The sequence below is a fragment of the Gobio gobio genome, assembly GCF_949357685.1.
Source record: "Gobio gobio genome assembly, chromosome: 10".
Classification (NCBI taxonomy): Eukaryota; Metazoa; Chordata; class Actinopteri; order Cypriniformes; family Gobionidae; genus Gobio; species Gobio gobio.
Window position 1 is genome coordinate 53,609,889 of NC_137116.1, and position 19,744 is coordinate 53,629,632.

A 19,744-nucleotide genomic window follows, 5' to 3' on the forward strand; every position below is an offset into this window, starting at 1 on the left:
AAAATGACAACACTAAAGAAGCTAAATGGTGAGACTAAAATAACACTGGAGTAAAAAAAACTAACGAAGAAGAGATATAAACAATATAAACAAATAATTATTGAATTATCATCGTCATTTAATGTTGAAAATACCGAGTGGCAGGCATGAATGTGTTTGAAAACACGGCTTCATGCAGTGAATAAACCAGAATTATATTATTTTTTATTTATTTATTTATTGTAATATATAATAATAAATCACCAGAAATAAGTTTAACGGTTCCCTGCAGTGCAGGAAGGATGTCGTGCACGCGCACAAGCTCGAGACATCACAACACGCGCTGGTCAGAGCAGATGCCGCTCGCGCTCACACGCGAACATCACACATTCATTCTGAATTAAAGCGAATTAAAACGTCCTCGGTACAAGACTGGAGTTATTCGAGATAAGGTAAGAAATACTTCAATATAACTTTATGTCTTTTTCACGCTCTGGTCATTTCGATTAATTCTGGGTCATCAGAAACAGCCACTTCATCGAAAGTTTACCCCTTCAAGTGCAAATGCAAACACTTTTATTCTTAAAATAATTATTTATATTTTTATAGAATTAATTAATATTTTTTAAATTAAAATAATAATTAAATTCGAACTTTATACCCTTTTACGCATCTACAAAACTTGATATGGTCCAAGAAATATTTTATTTTGACATTTACGACATTGTTTGTTGTGCTTGGCTGCTAAACATCTAAAATATAGATTAATCATGATAAAATAATGATAATTAATGAAAAAAATATTATAAATAGGTTCACAGGAATATTCTATAATGTTTGGTATTATCATTATAAAGTTAAAAACAAACCTTGAAAACTGAATAAGTCTCCTTTAAATCTCCTTTAAGACAAATATGTACATATACAATAGTGTCCAATAGATTTAATGACCTTTCTTTTACATTTCCTCTGTAGAAGTATTGAACCATAACTTCCTTTTTGTTTTGAAAGATTGTTTATACTTCTTGTATGTTTCGACTTATTTTGTTTATTATTATTGCAATAAAAACATAAACAATAGATCTCATCAGCTTCGGATATGCCTTATTTCATTTCTTAGATGCTATAAAACATGGAGAGAGAAAAAAAGATATAAAAAATGTTCAGTATGAGTGATGGTAAAGTGGGAACACAGAATGACTCGGGGTCAGATAGGGACGAGCATTGAGAGATTCCCTACAATGATGCTCTGTAGGTTAAAATCAGATCTTCACACAGAGAAAAGGGTGTCAAAATGGTACCTTTAGGGGTACAACAGCTTGTCGTACCCTTAAAAGGACATATCCGTACCTTTTTTACTCCTAAAATCTGCATATTAGTACCTTAAAAGTACAAATACGTACCTTAAGGTACTACTATGAACCTTTTTGTGGTAAAAAAAGGTACAAATATGTCCTTTTAAGGGTACGACAAGCTGTTGTACCCCTAAAGGTACCATTTTGACACCCTTTTCTCTGTGTGAAAACAGCAAACATGTTTATTATGACTCCTGCATATAATCCCAGGGCTTTGATGAAACTGTCAGTTGTGTCTGACTCAGCAGGAAGTTCACATTAGTCACTTTCCCAAATCACTTCAGGTCAGTTTGGAGCCGAAGCACAGGCAAATGTCTGCCTAATGCACTTTAAAGTCGGCATGAAATGGAATTTTTTCTTCCCTATTGTGTAATGTATATGTAAGTTTGCTTCTCAAACAAGAAAAAAATTGTCAAGACTTGATTTTGTCCTTTGGGAATTGATTGGATGGTTGTGGTTTGCTATTGGTCGATCTCATGTGAGTGACAGGTTGCCCCGCCCTCACACCAGTAAACATGTCATAGAAGTGGGATGACTTTAAAACGTAAATAAAGATCGTAATAAGGTGCTTGAAAAACGACCTATAGAGTCGTGTTTTTTTTGGAGGACAGTCTGGCTTTTTTGGGTTTCAAATTCTCAGGCACCATTCACTGCCATTATAAAGCTTGGAAGAGCCGGGAGATTTTTAATATAACTCCGATTGTGTTCGTCTGAGAGAAGCAAGTCATATACACCTAGGATGACTTGAGGAATGACTAAATTATGGGATAGTTTTCAATTTTGGGTAATATTTTTGGATAATTAAACCTAACATAAGGAATATTAAACATAAAACATTAAACATAAGGAATATTGCTGTGTTTATTATAAATAATTTATCAGTGCATATTTTAATTCATGTGCCTCATAATCTTTAATCTTTAAAAATGTACACTGCAAAAAAATGCTTTTCTTACTTAGTATTTTTGTCTTGTTTTCAGTCCAATATCTAAAAAATCTTACATTTAGAAGCATTTACTTGATAAGCAAAAGTTTTTGTCTTGTTTTGGGGGAAAATAACAAAAAATTAAGGGAGTGTTTGCTCACTCCATTGGCAGATTATTTTGCTAATTTTAAAAAGTGACAAAATAAAATAAAGTGACAAACGACCTATATAGGCGTATTGGTTGGAGGACATGTTGATAAAAGTGCATCCATCCATCATAAAAGTAATCCAGTCCCTCCAGAAAAACGCGATTATGCGATCGCATGATTTAATGTATAATCAGCCAAAGTCTGCATATTTATGCGGGAGCCGCATTTTTTCAACTACGCTGCACTTTTGCCACATAAATTGCCTATTTCTGCGTGCAAAATATGCGGGGCTAGCATGATTTCATAATCCAAATAATTCATAATCAAAATTTTTGTTGCAAAAAAGTCATTTATATTAGCAGAAAGTTGAAAAATGTTTGTTTACTTCACACAAGAGCCGCCATTTCCCCCTATTGCCATGGGAACGTTTTGAAGTGACGTAATTACACGACGCGAACGTCATCGAAAAGCTGCAAACCCCGTGGTAAAAGATATCGGTGAAACCATGATGAAGCACGCAAATTCCCATTTGCCAACAAAAATAACAGCAAAAGACACGCAAAGCAGTTTCCCGGTGTGTTGACCGATTTCAAAACACTGCAACATGAAGCTTCGAAGCATTATGAATCAGTGAGTCGATTCAGTGGTTTGAAGCGTTATGAATCAGTGAGTCCATTCAGTGGTTTGAAGCGTTATGAATCAGTGAGTCGATTCAGTGGTTTGAAGCGTTATGAATCAGTGAGTCGATTTGGATCGGTTTGGATCGCCAAAGTCACGTATTTCAGCAGTTTGACACGCGATCCGAATCATGAATCGACTCGCTGATTCATAACGCTTTTTATCGCATAAAATTGCATAAATATCCCGCGTTTTCCATCGCATTTTTTAAGAAAACGTGCCGCATAATCAAGGATTTTTGCCCGCAACAATCACACAAAAAAAGCCGCATTTTTCTGGAAGGACTGGTAATCCATAGGACTCCATGGGGTTGATAAAGGCCTTATGCATCACATTATGCAAGTGATACGTTTTTGTAAGAAAATAACTAATCACTGGCTTCCGGTAACGGCCAAAGGCGAGTTGGAGAGTAACCTCTGACCCGATTTTAGTTCATAAAGTTATAAATATGGATATTTTTCTTACAAAAATGCATCGTTTAGCTTCAGAAGGCCTTTATTAACCCCCAGAGCCGTGTGGAGCAGTTATATGATGGATAGATGCACTTTTATGGGCTTCATAAATGACCAAACCATTCGCTGCCATTATAAAGCTTGGAAGAGCCAGGACATTTTTAATATAACTCTGATTGTGTTCGTCTGAAAGAAGAATGTCATACACACCTCGAGGGAGAGTAAATCATGGGCTAATTTAAATTTTTTGGGTGAACTTACCCTTTAAGTCACATTTTAAAGTGTTTCTCAGGCTGTTTTGAGGGATAAAAGTCATCATGTTAGAGGTTTTCATTTTGACCTCTACTCCACAAACACCCAGACTGAGTCCATCTATGCTAAAGTTCTTCTCTTTCTGGATGTCCTCTCAGAGTTAGAATCAGGCGTCTCAAATGGAGACAGAAGCCATGGATGTCCAACAGCAGGACGGAGGGCAGGGCGGCGCACCGGACAGGGTCATGACCCTGGAGAATCACGTCCACACAACACAACCACAGGCCACCAGCAAACCTGACGTCACAGGTGAGAAGGACACGAAGAAAAGCTGTTTGTTTTTGCAGCATGTTTAGCTTTAAAGGGTTAGTTCACCCAAAAATGAAAATTCTGTCATTAATGACTTACCCTCATGTCGTTCGACACCCGTCAGACCTCCGTTCATCTTCAGAACACAAATGAAGATATTTTAGTTGAAATCTGATGCCTCTGAAAGTCCTCCATTGGCTCAATGCACTTTACACTCTCAAGACCCTTAAAAGGCACTAAAGACGTCGTTACAAAGTCCATCTCACTACAGTGGTTCTACAATAACTTTATGAATCGGCGACAATAGTTTTTGTGCGCAAAAAAACCCTAAATAACGACTTACATAGTGATGACGATTTCAAAACAAAGCATCATGAAGCTTCGAAGCGTTATGAATCAGTGAGTCGATTCAGCGGTTTGAATCGCCAAATTTCAGCAGTTTGGCGGTTTGACACACGATCCGAATCATCATTCGACTCACTGATTCATAACGCTTCGAAGCTTCATGATGCTGTGTTTTGAAATCGTCATCACTATGTAAGTCGTTATTTAGGGTTTTTTTGCGCACAGAAACTATTGTCGCCGATTCATTGTTATTGTAGAACCGCTGTAGTGAGATGGACTTTGTAACGACGTCTTTAGTGCCTTTTAAGGGTCTTGAGTGTGTAACGTGCCATTGTGCCAATGGAGGCCTTTCAGAGCCATCAGATTTCAACTAAAATATCTTCATTTCTGTTCCGAAGATGAACGGAGGTCTGACGGGTGTCGAACGACATGAGGGGAAGTCATTAATGACAGAATTTTCATTTTTGGGTGAACTAACCCTTTAATGCTTCATTTACATTGGAGAAATAGTATTTGAAATTGGCATGATGACATTTAGACAGAGTTTAATAATGATTTGTGACTGACAGGTGCTGTCTCAGCTGAGGTTGTTCACAACGGAAGCAACGAGTCCCTGACAGACGGTGCCATAACCAGTGATGATGCTTTACTGCTTCCAGACCACATACCTACAATTTCACGCAAAATAGACAAAGTCAACGGTATTTACATTTTTATGCATCAGAAGGCAACTCATTATTTGAAAATCATTGACTAGTTCTAACCACTTATTATTTTTTTCTGTGAAACGCCAAAGGAGACACCAAACTCCATTGGTTTTTGTGTCTGTTATGAAACTATTTTTTGGTGTTTTTTGGAGCTTGCATACACTCTCAAAAATGAGAGTACAAAATTCTACCTTTTAAGGTACAGGTGGCCGTCACTGGGGTGGCGTCCTTAAAGGGATAGTTCACCCAAAAATGAAAATTCTGTCATCATTTACTCACCCTCAAGTTGTTCCAAACCTGTTTGAGTTTCTTTGTTCTGCTGAACACAAAAGAAGATATTTAGAAGAATGTTCGTAACCAAGCAGAGAGAGCAACTATTGACTACCATAGTAGGAAAAAAAAGGACTTATTTTGTGTTCAGCTGAACAAAGAAACTCATACTGGTTTAGAACAACTTGAGGGTGAGTGAATGATGACAGAATTTTCATTTTTGGGCGAACTATCCCTTTAAAGGTAAATTTTTGTATCTCTAAGGGTGCGTTCACACTTGTAGTGAACAAAAAACAAAACATATAGTCCTGGTCTGCACTGGCATTTTTAACAGTGAACCTAAAGTTACCGAACCAAAGGCATCGGGATACGGTCACAACCTGATTGGTCGGCTTTTATGGCGTATATTTCGCGACGGAGCTGCTTACCGAACATTCAAAACAATGCTGTGTGCTGATTAAACGCCATCATTTTATGCGTGTACATATGGTTTTATTTTTACCAGCTCACAAAGAGCTCATAAAATGTTAAAAACATTAAAAACAGCAGCATTATAGCAACAAAACAGCAATATTGATGAGGCACTTTACCTCCTCGTTGCTCCACATTTGCTCTACTCATTTTGGATACACCGATCTTTCCACATCGTCAAATCAGCTGACTTGTAGAGTCGCATCTTGTGACATCACGTCCTGTTTTTGGTCCGTTTACATGTCTTTGGTCCGTGTTGCGTTCATATATCAATCGAACCACACTAGAGTTGGTTTGGAAGCGGACAGAGACCCGTCTCTTTAGCGTCTCGGTCCGCTTGTTTGGTGCGCGCCAGGGTTCGGATGGCAGCATTCACATATGTTCAAATGAACCGCACTAACCGAGCAATCGCACCAGGGTTCGTTTTAATCGAACCAAACATGACAAGTGTGAACGCACCCTAAGGGCCCTTTCACGCCTACCTTGTTTGGTCCGGATTTTCTGACTTTTCAGTTTGGTCCGGATCAAAATTACAGGTGTGAAACCTCCCCTGACCACAGTCCAGACCAAACAGATGAAATTTGGTCCGACGAAAAGAGGGAGTCTCAGTCCGGATCAAACTGAAAAAAGGTTCGGTTCGTTTCTAGTGTTTCTGAAGCATTTTCGGTATGGTTCGTACTTTCAGACCATTTACAGGAAGTTCATGTTTATGTTTAAATATTATAATGTTATTTTTAAACTTCATCTAGGCTACATTGATTATGAAAAGTGAAAAGATGCGCAATATGTAAGAAGACAGAAAGTCAGAAATGATTTTGAAAGAAATTTTGTATGATTTTGCTTAGAAAGCCTTTCTTTAATGTGAATTTCGTTTTGTATAAATTGTATCTTAATTTTAATCAACGTTTAATCAGATAATTGCCTGGATTTAATAAATAAGAAGCAAATAGTCTATAGCAGACAATAATCGCGGGAGCGATCACATGCTTTGCACATGAACTGGAGCGCGTCTCAAATAAACCCAAACTCAGCAGCTACTGCCTCACAAACATGAGAAATATGTGTGTATAAAGCTTGAAATGTCCACTTTTAAACGTAACGAAAAGAAATAGTCAAGCAATGCGACTGTTCAATAGTCTGTTCATTCATTCTTGTCAAAGACGCTGACGTCAGACGCACATCCGTTTACAAACCAATCAATGTCCAGATGCCGCCCACATAAATGATGACGAGTGGACATAAGTGTGCCATGTAAAGTTCTTTAGTGCGCTCGCATAATTGCAATGTGAAACCAAACCAAAACTAACCGAATGTATCAAATGTATCAAAACATGAACTTCGGTTCGGATCTTGGTGCGGACTTTCAGGTGTGAAAACGCTCAGGGGTCGGCAAGTTCGGTCCTAGAGAGCTGAAGTCCTCCAGAGTTTAGCTTCAACCCTACTAAGCCACCATAGTATAAAACTCATGGCTCCCAGCATGCATTGCAGCATTAATTTTGTCACAATTGTTGAGATTCATATGCTGATTCTTGATATCTGTGTGCGTCTAAACTTTTTTCCCCCTAGAATGTAAAAAACAAAATTCAGATTGTCTGATATGTGGCAAGAAAGTATTGAGGGTGAATAATAGTAATAATAGTTTTAGTCCATGGGCGTCGGAAGCAAAAAAATTGTGGGTGGGTCCTCTCTCAGAAAATTTTTGCTGAAGTAGATGCCATTTACATTAAATACAAATATACTGCCCTGTTTGCTAAACGTCTGGTTGGGCAAGACAAAATTACGGAAATCACTGTATCATTGAGAGTGGCAGTAGTGTAGGGGTAAGACACATGGCATCAAGTTTTGATGCAAATCAACAAGAGGTTCGAATCCGCCTTTTGCCGAACTCACTCTACTCCCTTTTCCCATCACATATCAGATCGGAAAGGCATTTATTTTCAATAAAAATGAAGAAAATATTAGAAAAGTGGAAATAAAGCGTCTAACGTGTTTAATAATAAGTGTTTATCGTTTAGGGGAAGGTAAACAGACATGTGCTGAATTAGAGACGATAAAAGTGAGTGGGTCCAATATCATTGATCGTAAAAAGAGGGTGGGTCTTGTCCCACCCACACACAATGGTTCCGACGCCCATGTTTTAGTCAATGATGAGTTTAGTCAAACATTTTTCTTCATGACATTTTTGTTCATGGCTTCTTTTGATTTGAACAGATTGTGTGTTTTGTTAACACTCTACCAAAAACCACAAACTTAAAACTGGCCACAAAACTTAATGAAACACTGATCACCATAATGGCGACCACATATTTTCAATAAAACATCAACATCTAAACCTCTGTTAATTCTCAATAAGAGCTTCTATAGACGTCTTTCAGGGTCGGAGCCAAACTCTGTAGGACAGCGACTCACTAGGACTGAACTTGCCTACCCCTGCTCTAAGTAGGAAAACAATGGTATAATTGTACCCTAAGGACCAATTGTGTACCTTTAAAGGTACAGTTATACGTTTTGTTCCCCAAGGAACAAGTACCTTTTTTTCTGAGTGTGTAGACACAATCATCATTGCAATTTCGTTTGGTGACACTAGTTATGTACAGTAAAATGTACAGTATTTTGGAAACTACTGTTCAAAAGTTTGGGCATGGTAATGTTTTAAAAAGTATCTTATGCAAAAGTACAGTAAAAACCGTAATATTGTGAAATATTATTACAATAGACCCTTTTCACAGACTGTGATGACGCGTTTTAGCGGTCAACGTTTTTTATATTGTCATTTTTTTATATATATATATGTACATTTATGTCACTAATACTTTGTATTTTATTACTTTTGCATCACATTACAATAAAAAAGTTACCCCTGCTGTGAGGGTGTTTAGTAATAGCGTCTATGGGAGTGATGGTAAAAATTTACATATTTATATGTTTTTACTGCCGTTATTAATCCCACTCTATTTTTTCCCTCTTTTTGAAAGTTGTGAAATCACTATTGTGGCGTGTTTCTTTTGCTATTTGAGCAAATGGGCACAAAAAAAAGTAATGTATTCTCTCATTCACAGCTATAATATTTAACCCAACTATGACGATATCCGCTCTGAGAAACCCCGAAATGTGAAAAGGGTCTATTTAAATTAACTGTAATTTCTATGTAATATTGTGATAGAAACCCAAATGATCACAAGGAGAATCACACCAAGATGTAAAAAACGGGCGATAATTGGCGTCCAAAAAGATGGTCGCAGTCTTCAGTATCATATGATCCTTCAGAAATGATTCTAATGATGATTTGATGCTTGAGAAACATTTATTATTATCAGTATTGAAAACAGTTGTGCTGCTTGATATTTTTGTTGAAACTGTACATTTTTGTCCAGGATTCTTTTGAAACATAAAAAGAACAACATTTAGTTTGCTTACCATTTTTTTCAGGAACAGCATTTATTTGAAATAGAAACCTTTTTTAACATTATAAATGTCTTCACTGTCACTTTTGATCAATTTAATGCATAATTGTTACATATTAAATTATATGAAAGAAATAGTATGGGTCTGAAATGACCTAAGAGTAAGACATTTTTGAGTGAACTACAGTGCATCCGGGAAGTATTCACAGCGCTTATCTTTATTCACATTTTGTTGTTACAGACTTTTTCCAAAATGGATTAAATTCATATTTTTTTTCCTCAATTCTACAAACAACACCTCATAATGTCAACAAAAAAGAAGTTTATTTGAAATCTTTGCAAATTTATTAAAAATAAAAAACATAAGTATTCACAGCCTTTGCTCAATACTTTGGAACCAATTACAGCCTCAAGTCTTTTTGAGTTTGATGCTAAAGCTTGGCACACCTTTTTTTGGGCAGTTTCTCCCATTCTTCTTTGCAGGACCTCTCAAGCTCCATCAGGTTGGATGGGGAGCGTCGGCCATTTTCAGATCTCTCCAGAGATTGGGTTCAAGTCTGGGCTCCGGCTGGGCCACTCAAGGACATTCACAGAGTTGTCCAATAGCAACTCCTTTGTTATCTTGGCCGTGTGCTTAGGATCATTGTCCTGTTGGAAGATGAACCTTCTCCTCAGTCTGAGGTCCAGAGCGCTCTGGAGCAGGTCTTCATCAAGGATGTCTCTACACATTGCTGCATTCATCTTTCCCTCGATCCTGACTAGTCTCCCAGTTCCTGCCGCTGAAAAACATCCCCACATCATGATGCTGCCACCACCGCGCTTCACTGTAGGGATGGGATTGGTCAGGTGATGAGCGGAGCCTGGTTTCCTCAAGACATGACATATCAAGTTGTGGAAACATCTCAAGGATGATCAATGGAAACAGGAGCACTTGAGCTCAATTTTGAGTGTCATGGTAAAGGCTGTGAATACTTATGTGATTTTTATACATTTGCAAAGATTTCAAACAAACTTCTTTCACATTGTCATTATGGGGTATTGTTTGTAGAATTGAGGGGGGAAAAATGAATTTAATCTATTTTTTAAAAATGCTGTAACATAACAAAATGTGGAAAAAGTGAAGCGCTGTGAATACTTTCCGGATGCACTGTATTATTTAGCACAAGGCATAAATGCAGATAGTAATTGTTAATAGATTAAATAATGCGAATTGGTTGGGCCCTAGATGCAGTTGCACGTATTTCTAAGTACACTCACCTAAAGGATTATTAGGAACACACACTAATACTGTGTTTGACCCCCTTTCGCCTTCAGAACTGCGTTAATTCTACGTGGCATTGATTCAACAACGTGCTGAAAGCATTCTTTAGAAATGTTGGCCCATATTGATAGGAGAGCATCTTGCAGTTGATGGAGATTTGTGGGATGCACATCCAGGGCACGAAGCTCCCGTTCCACCACATCCCAAAGATGCTCTATTGGGTTGAGATCTGGTGACTGTGGGGGCCATTTTAGTTCAGTGAACTCATTGTCATGTTCAAGAAACCAATTTGAAATGATTGGAGCTTTGTGACGGTGCATTATCCTGCTGGAAGTAGCCATCAGAGGATGGGGACATGGTGGTCATAAAGGGATGGACATGGTCAGAAACAATGCTCAGGTCAGCCGTGGCATTTAAACGATGCCCAATTGGCACTAAGGGGCCTAAAGTGTGCCAAGAAAACATCCCCCACACCATTACACCACCACCACCAGCCTGCACAGTGGGAACTAGGCATGATGGATCCATGTTCTCATTCTGTTTACGCCAAATTTTGACTCTACCATCTGAATGTCTCAACAGAAATCGAGACTCATCAGACCAGGCAACATTTTTCCAGTCTTCAACTGTCCAATTTTGGTGAGCTCGTGCAAATTGTCGCCTCTTTTTCCTATTTGTAGTGGAGATGAGTGGTACCCGGTGGGGTCTTCTGCTGTTGTAGCCCATCCGCCTCAAGGTTGTGCGTGTTGTGGCTTCACAAATGCTTTGCTGCAGACCTCGGTTGTAACGAGTGGTTATTTCAGTCAAAGTTGCTCTTCTATCAGCTTGAATCAGTCGGCCCATTCTCCTCTGACCTCTATCATCAACAAGGCATTTTCGCCCACAGGACTGCCGCATACTGGATCCTTTTCCCTTTTCACACCATTCTTTGTAAACCCTAGAAATGGTTGTGAAAATCCCAGTAACTGAGCAGATTGTGAAATACTCAGACCGGCCCGCCTGGCACCAACAACCATGCCACGCTCAAAATTGCTTAAATCACCTTTCTTTCCCATTCTGACATTCAGTTTGGAGTTCAGGAGATTGTCTTGACCAGGACCACACCCCTAAATGCACTGAAGCAACTGCCATGTGATTGGTTGATTAGATAATTGCATTAATGAGAAATTGAACAGGTGTTCCTAATAATCCTTTAGGTGAGTGTATATACATTTAACAAAATTGTAATGTATTAAAATGTATTATTGTCTGATTCAAATGTGAATTTAACACATTTCAGCGAAGCCCAGTCTTCCCAATGGCTCCTCTCCTCCAGCCATCAATGTGTCTAAAATCATCTGCACGCCGCCTTCCTCTTCATCAGGACGATCGACACCTCGGGCTGCAGCACAACAGAAATGCAAGCGACATGCAAAGTGCAATGGACACAAACACCCTCAGAGAAAACACACGCCCTCCACTTCCACGAGCCAGCAGAGCTTCAAAGGCGACGCCTCGCAGATACAGAGAGTCGCTGGAGACGGTAAGAAAAGCATTTGCTCTTTTTGAACACGTCATAAAAATACGTATTGGTTCAGTCCATGCTCAAATTTTAGTGTCAATATTTTCATGTATTTTTAGAGCATGTTGGGGCATATCTGAAAAGAGGCCTCCGCCCACAGGTCTGTTCGTAAATATAGGGCCTGCTCTTATCTTTCAGTGACACTGGACGGCCTGCTGGATTTATCTTGGTCCTGTAACGTCAGCGCTTGATAATTCTTTCCGTTAGGTCACACATCTCTGTTGGATGACTAACTCACACTAGCTGATACATAATCTAATCTAGAGAATTTAAATACTGAGAGGGCTTGATGTTTTGACAATATCATGAGTTTGTGACATTTTTTAAATGCTGTAAAGGAATTCACAAGACTTAATAAAGTACATTCTGGTGGTGTGCTTGAAATACAAACGACTAACAAAAAGAACCATATTAACCACATTATTTATAGTCAATAATAAAAACAAAGGTAACACTTTATTTTACAGTGTCCTTGTTACATATTTTACATGTGCTTACCATAGTAATAACAGCAAACTTTGCATAATTACATGCAACTAACCCTCAACCAAACCCTAATTTTATCCTAATTCTATCGTTCTTGGTAACAGTTCACAATAAGGTTGTATTAGTTAACATTAGTTAATGCATTAGTTAACATGAACTAACCATGAACAACACCTCTGTTCAGCATTAGTTAACATTAGTTCATAAAAATCCAGCTCTTCATATTAGTTCACAGTGCATTAACTAATGTTAACAAGATTTTAATAATGCATTAGTAAATGTTAACAATAACAAAGATAAATGAATGCTTTATAAGTGCCGTTCATTATTAGTTCATATTAACTAATGAACCTTATTGTAAAGTGTTATCCAGTTCTTAAATATATAATTACACTGTAACAATGACACCTTAAAATAAAGTGTAACCATGCCATTTTTACACTTGTTATATGTACTTATTATAGTAATAACATTATGCATAATTGCATTCAAGTAACTAAACCTTATTAATAACCCTATGGTAAGTACTTGTTGTTAATAAATATTATTTAAATATATCATTACACTGTAACAATGACACCTTACAAAGTGTTTTCAGAGGGGTGTAAACATAATTGAATGCCTATTTGAAAAGCATAAGTATGAGCAATGTGGTAAAAGATTATAGTGTGACTTCCTTAAGTTATAATGATGTCAGCACAGACGCATTCAACTGATCAAAAGTGACAGTAAAGACATTTAAAATGTTACAGATTATTTTTATTCCAAATGAATGTGTATATACTAATGCTGTGAATCGATTAAAAAAAACTAATTAATCACATTTTTCTGTAATTAATCATGATTAATCACGATTAAAAAACATTAGTTTTTAATATTTAGAGTTTTTAATATTTTGATATTTTAATAATTTTGGCAAAATTCCCTGTGTTGCTGTTATGTTTTGTTTAAGAGCGAAAAAGAACTCGATGTGTGCACGAGACTGGCGATCGCGCTGTGTGTGTGTGTGTGTGTGTGTGTCAGGGTGTCCCTCGATTAGCTCCCTCCCTAGGTGGTGAATCAGTATATTGTGTACATGAATGTGGCCGATTCCCTGATCAGTGCCCTGACTACTGAACTAGGAGCGGATTGAGACGCACACACACACACACACACACACACACACACACACACACACACACAGACACACACACACACACACACACACACACACACACACACACACACACACACACACACACACACACAGACAGGACATTGACATACAGGATGTTCTCTTGTGTCTTGTCGCGCTAAGATTGTTTAAAAGCATTTACATGAATAAGAGCGTGATCATATAATGTAACACTAGGCAAAAATGGATATAAAAACGGACGCTGCGTTAATTGCGTTTAAATATTTTTAATGCGTTAAACTGAAAAAATGAATTGCCCACTTTAACGCGTTAATTTGCCCAGCACTAATCTATTCATTAAAGAATCCGGAAAAAAAATGCATCACGGTTTCCATAATAGTATTAACCTCTTAAACTCTACGTAAATTACATAAAAAAAATAGGTAATATTCCTCCCTTCAGATCCATTTGAATAAATCTTGCATACATGATCCAGACTAAAATCTTTTTTCCAGTGTTTGTTGCCATCTAGTGGAAACAGCCCAAACTGTCTGCAGGGTGCTAGAGCTCACAGGGCCTGAGTTACACACTTTCAAAAATGAATTCATAACCAAAAAATCTAAAAGCGCCTCTTTTTTGGGGGGTTTATTACAGCTCAGACAACATATACTTACATGTTTATCACTTTTAGCAGTGGTTTATGAAACTTCAAAGGGGTTCCTGTAAAATTACACCAAAAGTGTGTATTTAGAGACACTGTATGTGTGTATGGGAAGCTTTTCAATTTGGGAAATCCCCCAAAATGGTCCCAGAGCACAAGTAAGCAACACAAATTTTTAATGTTAATATTAAAGGGTTAGTTCACCCAAAAATTAAAATTCTGTCATTAATTACTTACCCTCATGTCATTGGACACCCGAAGACCTCCGTTCATCTTCGGAACAGAAATGAAGATATTTTAGTTGAAATCCAATGGCGATAATAACGACTTATATAGTGATGACGATTTCAAAACAAGGCATCAAGAAGCTTCGAAGCGTTATGAATCAGTGAGTCGATTCAGCAGTTTGAATCGCCAAATTTCAGCAGTTTGGCGGTTTGACACGCGATCCGAATCATGAATCGACTCACTGATTCATAACGCTCTGAAGCTTCATGATGCCTTGTTTTGAAATCATCATCACTATATAAGTCGTTATTTAGGGGTTTTTTTGCGCACAAAAACCGTTTTCGCCGATTCATAAAGTTATTGTAGAACCACTGTAGTGAGATGGACTTTGTTACAACGTCTTTAGTGCCTTTTATGGGTCTTGAGAGTTTAAAGTGCATTGAGCCAATGGAGGCCTTTCAGAGCCATCAGATTTCAACTAAAATATCTTCATTTGTGTTCTGAAGATGAACGGAGGTCTGACGGGTGTCGAACAACATGAGGGCAAGTAATTAATGACAAAATTTTCATTTTTGGGTGAACTAACCCTTTAACAAGAAATGTTTCTTGAGCAGTAAATCATCATATTAGAATGATTTCTGATGGATCATGTTACACTGAAGACTGGAGTAATGATGCTTTGCATCACAGGAATAAATACATTTTTTAGTTTTACAGTGCAAATTCTAATAATATTTCACAATATTACTGTTTTTACAGTAATTTTGATCAAATAAATGCAGCCTTGGTGAGTATGAGACTTCCCAAACTTCAGAACAGTAGTGTACAGTAAGTGAAGTATTTACAAAATACTTTTGCTTTTCCAAATTATTTCAAAAATCTTGTGCATTAGATAGACCGATGAAACAGTGCATCAAACAATGTGGGCTTAAAGGAACACTCCACTTTTTTTGAAAACAGGCTCATTTTACAAGTCTCCTAGAGTTAAATATTTGAGTTTTACCGTTTTTGAATCCATTCAGCCGATATTTTTTTATCTGGCGGTAGCACTTTTAGCATAGCTTAGCATAGATCATTGATTCTAAACAGTCCATTAGCATCTCATTCAAAAAATGACCAAAGACACTTTCAATATTTTTCCTATTTAAAACTTGACTCTTCTACAGTTACATTGTGTGCTAAGACCAACTGAAAATGAAAAGTTGCGAATTTCTAACTACTTTCTCATTCCTGCGTAATAGTCGCGGATCTTCGCGGCCGTACCATGGCTGCAGCGGCGCAATGATATTACAGCGCCTGAAAGTAGCCCAGCTAGGTAACTTTCAATGTGACCGGCACTAAGTTCGTGTAGTTGCAGAGAAAGTTTCAGGCTTGCAGCCGACAAATTGTGTTGTGGATTTAGCTGTGTGATTAGCCATGGTTCTGTGTGTTGTAAAGGGCTGTGATAGTAAGTCGAAGGTGTAACTACCACCATCTTTCACAGAATACCAACAAATCATTGCGCCGCTGCAGCCATGGTACGGCCGCGAAGATCCGCGACTATTACGCAGGAATGAGAAAGTAGTTCCTAGCCATATAGGTGTAGAAAATCGCAACTTTTCATTTTCAGTTGGTCTTAGCACACAATGTAACGGTAGAAGAGTCAAGTTTTAAATAGGAAAAATATTGAAAGTGTCTTTGGTCATTTTTTGAATGAGATGCTAATGGACTGATCAGAATCAATGATGTATGCTAAGCTATGCTAAAAGTGCTACCGCCAGATACAAAGATCGGCTGAATGGATTCAAAAACGGTAAAACTCAACTATTTAAAGGGTTAGTTCACCCAAAAATAAAATTCTGTCATTAATTACTCACCCTCATGTCGTTCGACACCCGTCAGACGGAACAGAAATGAAGATATTTTAGTTGAAATCTGATGGCTCTGAAAGGCCTCCATTGGCTCAATGCACTTTACACTCTCAAGACCCTTAAAAGGCACTAAAGATGTCGTTACAAAGTCCATCTCACTACAGTGGTTCTACAATAACTTAATGAATCGGCGAGAATAGTTTTTGTGCGCAAAAAAACCCTAAATAACGACTTACATAGTGATGACGATTTCAAAACGAAGCTTCGAAGCGTTATGAATCAATGAGCCGAATGATGATTCGGATCGCGTGTCAAATTTGGCGATTCAAACCGCTGAATCGACTCAGTGATTCATAACGCTTCGAAGCTTCATGAGGCCGTGTTTTGAAATCGTCATCACTATGCAAGTCGTTATTTAGGGGTTTTTTTGCGCACAAAAACTATTCTCGCCGATTCATAAAGTTATTGTAGAACCACTGTAGTGAGATGGACTTTGTAACGACGTCTTTAGTGTCTTTTAAGGGAGTGTAAAGTGCATTGTGCCAATGGAAGCCTTTCAGAGCATCAGATTTACACTAAAATATCTTCATTTGTGTTCCGAAGATGAACGGAGGTCTGACGGGTGTCGAACGACATGAGGGTAAGTCATTAATGACAGAATTTTCATTTTTGGGTGAACTAACCCTTTAACTCTAGGAGACTTGTAAAATGAGCCTATTTTCTAAATAAGTGGAGTGTTCCTTTAAATGTGACTGTGGTCAAATAAACACGCGTGTTTCTGTCTGTTTTTCAGACTGCTGTGCGCACTGCATACTAGCCTGTCTGTTCTGCGAGGTGCTGTCGTGCTGCTCCGCCGTGGCTCAGTGTCTGGCCTGCGGGCTGGAGTGTGACGCTCTCTGCTGCTGTGGAGAAGCTGCTAGCGGAGGTCTGGCCTGCTGTGCTGAGGACACCTGCTCTGCCCTGCTGGATTGTGGGATACTGGAGGACTGTTGCCAGTCCTCAGACTGTCTGGAGATCTGCTTGGAATGCTGCTCCATCTGTTTCCCTGCCTAATGGGATTCTCATCAGAACGATATCAAGTGCTCAAAGGACCGTAAGTGTCGGGTATATGTGTTAGCGTTATCCCGCATTTTGTATTTATTTAGTATCATTCATTTATTAAAGTTGGACTGATCTGTACGAGGCTATTTTCCGAATCTTGACAGGCCTTAAATCTGAAGTGTGCTATTTTTTGTATGTTAAAAAACACAGAAAATCCATGTTTGAATGTGAAACATTGCTTTGGAGCAATCACGACGCAGAATTGGATCAAATAAACCAATGATCTTTAGTTTGTGAAACCTGTTCAAAACAATCATTATTGGAAATCACACGCTTTGGGCCAGATTCACTAACAGCGGCTGGTCTTATTGCACATGCATTTGTAGGAGTTTCCCTTTCAGACTCAGATTTATGGGAGGAGAGTATTTAAATTAATCATGTAAGATGATTTACTAAGTTTGCGGTTGTCAATTCACTACCATTATTTACCGCTCACATTTTAAAGGAACATTCCACTTAAAAAAAAACAAACAAAAGGTTCCCCCGGAGTTAAAGCTGCACTATGTAACATTTTTGCAGTAAAATATCCAAAAATGTATTTCGTTCAGTTGAGTACTTACAATATCCCAAATGTTTCCAACTATTTGTAAATCGTAAGTAAATTGCTATTTTACCCGAGGAACCGGGACGTGTGAGGGCGTGGCCTGTCGATGACATCATTTCTGCGTTCAGTTTCTGGTTTTATTCTGCAGAAACGCTTTCCTCTCACTGCAGTGTGAACAAGTGTCATAGCAGCGGCTGAGAGAACACACAGAGTAACGCCATCCCATCATCAACACACTCACTTTGTGTTGAACAGGCGACCTCTAGTGGACGGAAAAGTTACATAGTGCACCTTTAAACAGTTGAGTTTTACCGTTTTCGAATCCATTCAGCCGATCTCTGGGTCTGGCGGTAGCACTTTTAGCATAGCTTAGCATAGATCATTGAATCTGATTAGACCGTTAGCATCTCGCTCAAAAAATGACCAAAGAGTTTTGATATTTTTCCTATTTAAAACTTGACTCTTCTGTAGTTACATCGTGTACTAAGACCGACGGAAAATGAAAAGTTGCTATTTTCTACACTCTAAAAAAAATAGGTTCTATATGGCACCAAAATTGGTTCTTGGCTCGTAATCACAGGGGAACCTTTTTAAGTGCTATATAGCACCAATTTTGGTGCTTCAGTGGTTCTTCAGCGGTTCTTCAGAGGTTCTTGACCGGTTCTTTGACTAAGGTGCTATATAGCACCGCTACCATATACAGAACATGTTAAGATATGGTGCTATATAGCAGGGATCCTCAAATCTGGCCCACGAGATCTACTTTCCTGCAAAGTTTAGGTCTAACCCTAATCAAACACACCTGAACATGCTAATCAACGTCTTCAGGATCATTAGAAAATCACAGGTACACTCTAAAAAAAAAAAGGTTCTATATGGCACCAAAAATGGTTCTCGGCTCGTAATCATAGGGGAACCTTTTTTAGTGCTATATAGCACCTCTGAAGAACCGCTGAAGAACCACTGAAGCACCAAAATTGGTGCTATATAGCACTAAAAAAGGTTCCCCTATGATTACGAGCCTTTTTTTTTAGAGTGTAGGTGAGTTCGATCAGGGTTGCAGCTAAATTCTGCAGCGCATTGGCCCTCCAGGGCAAGATTTAAGGAACCATGCTATATAGCACCAAAAGTGGTTCCTCTATGATTACGACGAAGAACCATTTTTGGTGCTATATAAAACCCTTTTTTTTTTAGAGTGTAGGCTGAACTTTGATTTTCTATAACTTTGTGCCGTCCCATGAGTGCAGCGGCTCAATGATATTACACAGTGCCTGAAAATAGGCTAACTTCCGTCAACATAACCAACATGACAACCTGCTTACACAGAGAGCGCTGGGGACTATTTTCCGCCGCTGCGTATTATCATTGCGCCTACTGTTTAAAATAGGAAAAATATCGAAACTCTTTGGTCATTTTTTGAGCGAGATGCTAACGGTCTAATCAGATTCAATGATCTATGCTAAGCTATGCTAAAAGTGCTACCGCCAGACCTGGAGAATCGGTAAAACTCAACTGTTCAACTCCTGGGGAGACTGAAAATTAGCCTATTTTGAAAAGAAGTGGCGTGTTCCTTTAAACCAGACACTAAGTGGTAGATTGCGTTGGTCATTATGGAATGATCCGGCTGTATCTGTGTTCATTA

The 19,744-nt window shown here is 38.3% G+C and overlaps 1 protein-coding gene across 1 annotated transcript; it reads left to right on the forward strand.

The window, feature by feature from the left end:
* The first annotated feature begins 283 nt into the window (after positions 1-283).
* Positions 284-18,957, forward strand: LOC307133179 (uncharacterized protein). The gene is made up of 5 exons (XM_079828029.1): positions 284-431; positions 3,949-4,099; positions 5,014-5,145; positions 11,837-12,079; positions 17,251-18,957. Exons 2-5 carry the CDS (start codon positions 3,970-3,972, stop codon positions 17,508-17,510), a joined length of 765 nt encoding a protein of 254 aa, XP_079684155.1. The 5' UTR covers positions 284-431; positions 3,949-3,969; the 3' UTR covers positions 17,511-18,957.
* Positions 18,958-19,744: the final 787 nt, after the last annotated feature.

Bases quoted from the DNA above. Each gene is read 5' to 3' on its own strand.
- LOC307133179 (XM_079828029.1), top strand. From the start codon at position 3,970: ATGGAGACAGAAGCCATGGATGTCCAACAGCAGGACGGAGGGCAGGGC. The intron at 5,146-11,836 runs GTATTTACATTT...AACACATTTCAG, and splicing joins CAAAATAGACAAAGTCAACG to CGAAGCCCAGTCTTCCCAAT. The intron at 12,080-17,250 runs GTAAGAAAAGCA...TCTGTTTTTCAG, and splicing joins ACAGAGAGTCGCTGGAGACG to ACTGCTGTGCGCACTGCATA.